Below are 10816 nucleotides of genomic sequence, written 5' to 3' on the forward strand. Positions count from 1 at the left end.
CATATGGTGTGTTGGGAACGTTGGGAATGATAAATTCGGAAAAAATGACAGATGACAAAAAGTGACAAAAGACAGAATCGAAAGGAATTAAAAAAGCAATTTTTTTATAGATGTTGTGAAGTTTTATCGTTTAAAAGTGTTATTGAAGCTTCGTTTTTCACTATAGTCGAAATACAGTTACAGCCCATCAAATATACGATGATCGTCTAAGTGCAAAATTATTAAAAAGAAAAAATCTTTTGTTGGTTTTTGTTTTCACATAAAAAGAGCGATATCGTGTGCCAGTTGTGTTGATAATATTTTTGTTTTTGTACGTAAATTGTCTTTTGTTCGTTTGAACAAAACCAAAAGATTTTATCGTCCGATTCAATCAGCATACATTACTTTACGGAAGGAAGTGCAGTGTGATTTGATAAGGTAAACAGTGCACATTTGGTTTTCGGGTTCGAAGTTTTCTCTTTTCCCAAACGAAACTTTACATTGATTGAGTGGTCATATGCATCGTAAAATTGAGAATTTACATTGCGTAACCTTGAGTTTCTATCGATATATAATTCGTAGTAGAATAATGAATCGAGAGATTCAATGTTTATTAAAAATTGTTGTTGGGATGTGCTTCACAGGGGTGTAACTTAGAACATTTTTGATTTTTGTACCAGCCCTGTTGAATGTCGTTCAAAAACATCGAATCGTTTTTTAATTTTCTGAATTTATTAGTTTTCGGCAACAACGATTTTCTGTTATAGTAACTTTTAATTGTCTTCGGCAATTGCCTGAAATCGATGGTATTTTACCATAATTTTTATGGTAAAGTGTTACACCCGTGATGTTGCGAGTCATATTAAAATCACGAAAGAAAATCCTCAGATTTGTTGTTGTTCATTCATCATACGCGATCTGTCTACTCGTGTATTATACCTATATGCAGTGTCAAATATGACTTTATTTATAGTCTGCCGTTGTTTTTAGCTGAATGTTTGTTAGACGACATGTAAAAATAGTTTTCATAATTTTCGGTTCTTGTTGCAGTTATTCTTCGTTCGCGTTTTAGGGGGCGTTTATATTTTCAGCATTCTGCGTTATACGTTATATACATCACAGAAAGAAACGACGAGACGTGCAATGACAATCGCTTCTATTTTGCAGGAAACACATGAACAAATTAATCAAAATAAAATGCAATCAGCCAGCGAGGGTAATCTACTCGAGATCATCGATTTGGCCCATTCGTTGCGTCAGGAACACTTATACATTTCCAACGAACAAAATACGTTTCTCAGTCTGAATGACACATTAATTAAGAATTCATCGAATGTAGCGCAGGTAATATATTGTGGTTGACTTTTAGTATACACGCATTCCTTATGTTGGTGTAACAGAGTTGTATTTGTTGTTGTTGTTGTTGTTGTTGTTGTTATTTTGTGAATGAAATTGGAGGATTCATTCATTCATTTGCATTTTAAACGAGACGAGATGACGACCAATTTAAATGAATGAATGTGACTTGCTTCCGGTTCTGGTGTGTTGTGTGTCTTTTTGGTGCTGATTCTGTTTTTGTATGCAAATGACATTTTTTCCGAAAATTGATTTTAATTTTTTTTTTCGTCTGTGTGGTCCGCAGTTGGCGTGGATTTGTGCACAACAACGACAGAATCTCAACAGCTTAATATTATCGCGACCAGATACTGGTCCATCAGTTTGCTGCCAGAAGGCTAATTCACTGGAGAATACGAAATTCGTTGATGCACACAAGGCGAAAGGGCTGAAGTATCAGGTAAATATAATTCGGATCGGGTGCAGTTTGCGGACATGGAAATGATGTTTTCTTCCCGGAAATTGAATCAAGATTTTCCGGTAACCAAAAAATTTAAACTGAGTTCCCGGTCCATACACTTCCCGGTGCTACTACTGCCTGTGAATCCAATTCATTGATTAGAACTGGAGATTCTCAGACATAAATTAAAATGTTAAAATCTTGCAGCATGTCTTGGCCTACATTGAACTGTTCAATTTTCTGCACCGTTCGCCGTATCTCCTTGCCCAGAGCCTAGCAATCGGAGATCGTTTGGGCCGAATAACGTCCGACAATATGAACTCGATTGTGCAAACGATTGCCACCGGTCTGTATGGAAACGCTATACTATCCAAGGATGTGGATATGGTCCTGAGGCTGTTACGTGAATTGATCGAAATTCAGATCGTTGTCAGTAGCAATCCGAGGCGGTAATTTTCTGATAAAATCGATTTAAGTTGACACGAACTGTGACATCGAATTGATCATTTTTAGGATGCTTCGGGCTGGATCATGCGCCTTTTCCAGACTTTATCATCGTTTGCACGAGAGCCTATTCTCGGCGAAACTGTTTCTAACGGCTGCACTCCACGAACCGGTAATGAAAGTTTTGATTGAAGATGATATGTTGCTTGACATAGATACCTTGAAGTCAGTCGCCAATTTTCCGCAAAAGATCAAATTGAAAAAGTGAGTGAACTGCGAGCGTATAGCTACCATGCATATATTTACGCATGCTTCTTGTTACAGATTTGGTCAAGAAGGTACAAAAGAGTACGACGAAGCCATCAAAGCATTTCACAACAGCACCATAACATCGCTGTTCCATCTCTCGAAATTGTTCATTCAGTCGCTGTCCGACAATTGGGCTCTGTTTCCGAGCACATTGCGTTGGGTGGTCCAAACGATGTGCCATCTCCTAAAGACGGCATTGATCAACAAGAAAGAAATCAACGACATACTCACGGACATGGTGTTCACCAACTTCATATGTCCAGCTGTCGTCAGTCCCGACCTATTTGGCATTTCCGATGCCCCCATCTCCGAAAATGCCCGATTCAACCTAATTCAAATCGGTCAAATTCTACAGATGCTTGCACTGGTCAAGCATGAGGACATCGATGCCAAATACTTGGAGTTGTTCGAGATGTTCGACCGGAATTTGGTATCGGAACTGATGGATCAGTTACTCGAAACGGAGTATGACATTTCAGTCAGTATGATGGCCATTCCGCATCAGAATGATTTCGGTCGTCGACACGTGCTGGTCACGCAGAGCGAACTGAATATTTTCGTCGATTTCTTTCGAAACGTGCTGGACAACGATGGGCTGATCATATCCGGTGACGATCGTAGAAAATTGGGAAAAGTGTTGGACCAATTGCCGGATAAATGGGAAACGGTATTGAATGGCAGTGAGTCACAGACTGTGCATGCATCTCCCGAGCATATGAATAAGGCGAAGCAAAGCCTTATCAATTTGGGAAAGTCGACGAAGACAAAATTGGCGAAAACAATCAGCTTAAATGTGGCTGGAATGAATCATAACGAGCATGTTGATGATTCGTCGTCCGTTCTGTCGAACGGAAATCACAATGGATCTGCAAGCAAAAATGGCCAGTTGGAATACGAACAGGTTCTCGTCATTCCGATTGCCATTCACGAGGAGAGTAAGTTTCAATTACTCACAGAGCAGGAAGTTCTCAATATGAACAACATCAGCAACGAGATTGCTCCGAATACCGAAAATTTGGATGAACTCGATAAAATTGGCACCGACTTCAATGAAGTGGAATCCGGTATGTGCAATAGAAAGCGCACAAGGTTCTCACTATCCAACGATGATCAGTCAATTGGTAATACATCAGACAATCTAGAGGTAGTTAGTGAAGCTCAAAGCAATCACAGTGTCACAAGTTCTCTCGAAATGGAGGAAAACGATCAAAATCTAAACGACAATTTATCGGACATGGTATCGGCCAATGTCTCCGGCCGTGGCACACCGAACATTTCGGGTCGTGACACTCCATCGTCGCAAGTAACTGAAGGCGAAACACCACCCATACCACCGTTGCAGATGGCCAAAATCCTGAACAAAGCTCGATCGGAGATCGACGAAAAGTTTTGTAAATTTGAGATCAAGAAACTGGTTGAGGTGGACGAGACAATATCGATTATCTCGGATACATGGAGTACAGACGTTCTGGCGAGCGATTCGGAAACAATTGAACAACCGGACTGTGAACGGAATTTCTCCACGCCGCTAATTCCCAGTTCGGTGATTCTGCCAGGCGATGATAATTTTGACCCGCTCAGAGGTTCGGGATCGAGAATTAGAGGCGGCTTTCTGGAAGGTTCAGATACCCGCTCTGAGTCAGCGTGGAGTACAGATGTACTGGCAAGTGATTCGGAGAAAACTACGGAAATTGACACCGACGACAATCAGAGCATTACTGCCAATTCGGATATAACTGACGCTGGACGATCGGAATCGGATTTGGCACGTGATATTGAAGTTCCTAATCGTGCACCTGATTCACCATTTTTTGCACCTCGTGCACCAAGCAGCAATTTGTTCAGATCACCCGATTTGATAACATTCTCGCAGCGACCATCTGACTATCCGAATGTGCGAATGTTTGATGAAAGCGCCTCACGAAATGGACAGTCAGGTGTCCGCTTACAATCGGAAGAATTGATCCGATTTCTCAGTCCATCCAGTTTTCAATCGCGGTCACGCGATGAACCAAACTACTCGGACGCAAATGCTGCTTTTCGAAACACACCGTATAGAGGATTCGACCGTGATAGTTTTGTGAACGCAAGAATCCGACGACAGAATTCGGCAGAGAGTAGCATTTCGAACCATAGCTCGAATTGTGATGATGGCAATTCAACAACAGCCGTTGGAAGTCTAGCAGCTAGTTTGAAGCGAACGAATGGTGCAGATCCACGACGTGAATATCGTTTTCCCGATTATCCAATGGATGCCAGAACTGCGGCAACTGACAGTGTACGAAAATCGGAGACCAATCTAATCAATCTGTTCTCGGATTTGGAGGATGTGGCAGGTCCAAGTGTTGATCGTTCAGCGATTAATAGGAATCGTTCGGACAATTACTCGAGTGTCGTTGTTGAACATCGACGTACATCGAACGACCAACGTACTGCTAGTGTTGACGGGCGACGTAATGCAATGTCGGCGAATCAGGTACGGCAAGCAGCTAGTATAAGCTACGAAAACCATGAAATTATCACTCAGAAAACATCGACGCTACAAATTGTGCCAGCCGTGAATTCATCGGCAACCGACGATGACAAGACTAACGAACGGAACGAATTTCTGTTGATTCAAAAGACAATGTCGCTGAATTTGAACAATGACGTGCAGGAAAGTAACGGCGACGACTTCATGAACGATGATATAGTCAACCGACCGAGCAAATATACCGGCGCAATTCCTAAAAGCATAAGCTTTGATTCGTCGGCCGATAAAAATGATCGCAGTTATCTGCGCAGACCTGACGTGGTGCGATCGAATGGGACGAGTTTCTTCAACAAAATCAAGCAAGGCTTTAAGAACCGTCACAGCAAGAAACGAGGCGGTCAAGATGATTTTACTGGTGGCAATGGAAGGGCCATCGGTTCGGTTGGACTAGATGGGGCTGATGCATCAGCGGCTACAAACGGTTTCAATGGCAACGAACCCATTTCCTTTTTCGATACTAGCGAAGACATTCTGGCAAAATATCGAAGAAAAATTTCGTCGTCCAGTGAGGCGACCAATTCCGATTCGGTGGGCAATCCAAGAAAGAATTCGCAGTCGGATATCGACCAGAGGTAAGGAGAATATTTTCTGTTGTCCAAAAATTGTTAACTAATTTCGTGGCGATTGCAGAAACGAGGCCGGTTTGCTTTTGGACGATTCATCGTATTGGTTTAATAATGCGAAACGTAAACTCAGACTGGTTCTGTCGACCACTGATTTACACACAGCCGATTTCAGGCATACCAGTGTGAGTATATCTTGACTTATTCCGCAGTTGAATTTTACTGACGTAACGAAATTGCTTTCTTTTAGTGTCACAAAACGCCACCCCTTCTGACCTACCTTCAAATTCAGTTGGCACAAGCACTGAACCTACAGAATCTACAGCAAATATCATTCGTATCAGAAGGTAAGTAACTTCTGACCATCCTTCCAACATTTGCAAAATCTCAAACTTCAATTTCTCCAACGTCCATCAGCTATTCGATGTCTGAACTTACTCGATCCAATTCAACAACGTCAACTGGTTGCCGAACTGCAGCAAGATTTAATCAAGCGACAAAGCTATCTGCAATATTTGATGCGGTATCGTCAGCATCTGCTGTCTGCACTGGAAAATATCGATCGCTTTGAGGATCGACTACGCAACGACCGTGATATGTGCAATCGTCATTTGATTATGGTCTGCGTTCGCATGTTCCTGGAGAAGCGTGAGACAACAATCGAACACTTCCAAGAGGAGTTTTCTACGTTGACGGTGGTAGACGAGAAGATCGATTTTATCGATGAATTTATGGGCAAATTAATGGATGAGTTAAGCAACGACGGCATACTGTACGGAATGGTTGGATGGCAACTACAAGAGGCTAGAGTTTGCATCGAACGAGTCTTATTGCAGCGACTCTATCGGCAGGTCATGTTTCCCAACGATGACGGTGATGTTTCACGTGACGAGTAAGTCATTTCACTTGTTTCTTTTCTTTCAACCGTTTGATTCGCATCTTCTTGAACAGAGTTCTGCGTGAACACATCCGAAAATTGTCACAGCTAATCAGTCCATCGCATCCAGCGTTACGTATTCCACAAGAGTTTCTCGTCGAGGCACCATGGCCATTTGCTCAGCAACAAATCTCCTACATTTCAGCCTACAAAACGCCTAGGGAAAAGGTACAATGTGTTGTTAGGTGAGTGAATAGTGGTCACGTTCGGTCGTCATGGTTGCTCCATAATGAAAAAATTTCTTTTCTTTTTTGCGGAAATGGTGTAGGTCTATCACAAGCATTATGAATCTTCTACAAATGGCTTCAAGTCGAGTGCCTTCGGCCGATGATTTAGTACCAGTTTTGATCTACGTTGTCATCAAGGTGAGTGTTTCTGTTGCGTCACCACTTTGTCTTATGACAAGGTACTTTTGGTCAGCAATTCAATTATGGGTAACTTAGAGTGCCGCACTGGCCATACTGGAAATTCGGGTCTTCCCAAAGGGCTTTTTGATAACTAGTCCGGCACTTTGAATTGAAAATTTGAATGATTGTTTCCGTGGCCAATCGAAAATCATGTTCCTTCTTTGTGCAGGCTAATCCACCGTATCTTCTATCAACGATTCAATATGTGAATGCATTTATCGGCGAAAAATTGGAGGGCGAGGATCATTATTGGTGGACACAGTTCAGTTCAGCTGTAACATTTATCAAAACAATGGACTATGGCAATTAGTATGCAGAGCGGCATATTAATTGAATATATCGGAAGTAAAAAGCATTTTGTTGTGTTGATCGGAACGAAAAGGTTGTTTAGTGTAAATATGCATAACGGGGGGGACGAATGAGATGGAAAAAATTGAGCAAATCGATTAAATTGGTGCTTTTGGCGGTATACAAAATTTAAGATAAAAAATTTAAATTAGAAAAAAACAAAATATTTTTTCAAATATATAGCAGAACGACAAGGCTTGTAATTGATGACAATTTATAAAAAACAAACAATTTATTGAAGATTCTCCCGTTCTGTCCATCTCATCTGGTTACATTGACAGATGAAACTGTCTTTTATGAACCTTTTGTTATTGTTAAAAATAAGAGCCGTAATCCTTTTCTACGGGCGAACTGTCGTTGGACCTATTATGCTACAATGAATTTAATGCTTTAGAAAAATCTTCACTCGAAACTGGCGTCCCGAAGAGCTAATTTATCTTCTTATCGATAAAGTAACAACTCAGCCGAGTGTGTTTTGACATTTCATCTGCAGTGTATGCATATAGGTCAAGTTAAGGCGTTATACATCGCTAATGTTTACATTGTGTGTAAGGCGCCTTAACCTGGCCTTAATTTGTATAATTCATATGATGGTTCAATGTAGCAACTCGGGCTACAGATACACTTCCACTAGCTTACAAGCAGCTTTTTTCTTCGTCCTCTGAAGTTTGAAGCAATAGTCTTTTGTGTGTAAATTTGATGTTGATCCGAGGCGAAGCCGAGGTCAATCAACACACGAAGAAGAGACTTTTAATCTTTGTCTCGACTTATGTAATGGATTTAACATTCTGGGGGTTTCGCAATGAGTGCTTTAAACATGAAAAGTACGGTTTTCTTTGTATGTGGAATGTAATAGTTATTTGTTTACCGAGGGGAGAAAATAGGAAATTTCAACACTTTCGCTCGAGTTGGAATTTCCTATATCTCTCAGAGGTGAACACAGCGCTTTTCATGCGTGCATGTTGTGTTTTGCTGTTTTTCTCCACGAAACGATAACATCGATTCGCCATACCATTTTCGAAAGCATGAACAAAGTGACAGTTCGAATGAGAAAAGTTCTATTTTCTCCCCACTCACGTTTCTCACTAGAAATGTCATTCGACCAGTCGTCAAGCAAACACAATTTTCTCATGGCCTGTCGAGGGGAGAAAATAGGGAAAAACACAACCCACGCATGAAATAGTATATTATGAGTCTAGGAACAAAAAGGTTTGTTTACACCACCATGGCCAAAAAACTAACCTCTTTGTTCTGACTTATACTGTTTTTCATTTAGGCTGACCAAAAAGTCACATTCCGAACAAAACATAACAACAAACACTGCTGTATATAACTCACTGCTTAGCAATACTCAAAAAGTGAGAGGAGTGGGATGGAAAAATGATGCAACTGCGAACGAAAAGTGAAAGAAAAGGTGAGAGAAAAAGTTGTTGTTTTGGCTCTCTATCTGGTGGGAGAATGTGACCGTTTTGGTGTCCCTGAATGAAAATCAGTATAATTAACGCGTCAACACGAAAAATCAATTATATTAAAGTGAAAAGGCGCGGTTTTATGTGTTTATTGACCTCCGCTTCGTCTGGGATCAACTACATTTACACGAAAGCTCAAACGACTAGTTTTGACGTTTTGCATGTGATTCGCTCAGTAGATCATTAGTTTCCGGAAATCTCTTCAGAGAATTTTTTTAGCAAATTTACACAATTTTCGTCAAATTGGCGGATGCTTGGAACATATTTTCTAACTAGGTTCTATTTTTGACGAAAACACGACATTTTTCATATGGTACACAATTTTAGACTAACAATGAACGGTGTGCATACCACTATTCGGTTTACGTTTATAGAACTTTCTCTGATGACATTTTCTACCTTCCTCCGAATTTGTTCAATACAGCCCAGGGACAGACCAGACGGCAATCATTTGCCACCATCTGTTATGGAAAACGGACCATAGGAATAAACGAAAAACTCTAACTAATGTGGTCTTTTATATACTAAAAAAACATGTTCAAAGAAATCACGTAGCAGATTTGAAATCGATCTCTTGAAACTGAGTACTTTCAAGAGATCGATTTCAAATGAAGTAATAGATCAGATTGTAAAGCTGGGTACGATTAAACTCTTTATGAATCTGAAGTAGGAGATTATCACGTTCGCTAAAGGTTTAAGCAAAAAGCTATTTTCGGGACAACATTTTCCAATTTACATTTTCCGAATTTTTCTAAATTTTCCCAAAAAAAAATTTGTGGTGGTAAATTAAGCAAAATGTGGAAAAACCTAGGAAAATGTGTGAAAATTCAATAAAATTTACGTTTGAGTAATGTTTAGAATGTCGGACAGACAATGAGTAAGAGTTAAAAATTGTGGAGCAACGTACCTCGATAAATGGGAGATCGTGAGAATCTACAATAAAAACTGCAAACCAAAGTTAAAGGCAAATAAAAATCTTTAAAATATTTAAATACTTGAATACTGATGATATGAACTTTCCTATTTATTTACGTTGATGAAAATATTTACTCAATTCTTTGTTTCTGTGTTTAGTTTTCTTTTTGATTCGAAATTTTATCGCGAAACATTCCCAGCAAATTACACAAATTTTAAAATTGCAATTTATACCTCGTTGAAGGTACAATACAGTGAAATTAAGCTAACGAAAAGAGCTTGTATGGAGAGAGGCATGGAAATGTTTCAATTTATTGAATTTTTGAGATTTTCTTATTTACTTTGTCGACTGTTCGATATTTATAGGTTTTATCAACAAAAAAATGAATATATTTATTTAGACAGACAGGAAAACAAAAATTTATTATTATTCAACAATGGAGGGGAGAGATAAAATGCAATAAATCCGATTGTAATTTACTACATAATTAAGAGATAAAAGGAAAATATATTTTTAATATTATTGAAACCACTCAAGTGTAAACATTGGAATCAATAAAATATCGAAAATTATTATGTTTTGTTTGTATTAGCGGCTCACACATGTAAAAATTGTAGCACAAAATCATAGCACACAAATTGAATGAAATCCACTCATGAGATGGAATCAAAACGGACCTGTAATACCAGCGGAAATTGCGGGAAAGCTAAACTATACAAAAAAAGCATAGCTTCAGAGAAATGATTTCGATTCTGCGAGGAAACGATGATACGCCCGAAGAAATGAGTCCGAGTATGAGCTGCCGGTACCATTTCACTGTGTCTTCTTTCACTTTGTCCAAATGATTTGTAATTTTCGACTTGTTTCGAGCTTCGGTTATTTTGTAAACGCTGGAATCAATTGAAATTTACTCAGGATATTTAACTGTTGCCTTGGGAAGGAATCAGTGGAAACAACTGATAATGACTAGATCCCCCTAACCTCATACTGCCACTCAATACCGAGATCGAAACAGCTCTGTCTTTGATGAATTTGTGTTTGGTACTTGGTTGTTTTCTTTGATGAATTTACTCATCGTGAACCAATCAAGTAGGCAAGAGCAGAAGCTCTGTTTGT

General features: G+C 39.6%; 1 protein-coding gene across 1 annotated transcript; it reads left to right on the forward strand.

Moving 5' to 3' along the window:
* On the forward strand, nucleotides 1–8342 carry LOC119070053 (receptor-mediated endocytosis protein 6 homolog). The gene is made up of 12 exons (XM_037174348.1): nucleotides 1–417; nucleotides 1147–1323; nucleotides 1622–1774; nucleotides 1982–2223; nucleotides 2288–2482; nucleotides 2543–5632; nucleotides 5691–5808; nucleotides 5874–5970; nucleotides 6041–6515; nucleotides 6575–6745; nucleotides 6829–6925; nucleotides 7137–8342. Exons 2-12 carry the CDS (start codon nucleotides 1177–1179, stop codon nucleotides 7275–7277), a joined length of 4926 nt encoding a protein of 1641 aa, XP_037030243.1. The 5' UTR covers nucleotides 1–417; nucleotides 1147–1176; the 3' UTR covers nucleotides 7278–8342.
* The last annotated feature ends 2474 nt before the right edge of the window (nucleotides 8343–10816 follow it).

This window comes from Bradysia coprophila, chromosome II (genome assembly GCF_014529535.1).
Source record: "Bradysia coprophila strain Holo2 chromosome II, BU_Bcop_v1, whole genome shotgun sequence".
Lineage (NCBI taxonomy): Eukaryota > Metazoa > Arthropoda > Insecta > Diptera > Sciaridae > Bradysia > Bradysia coprophila.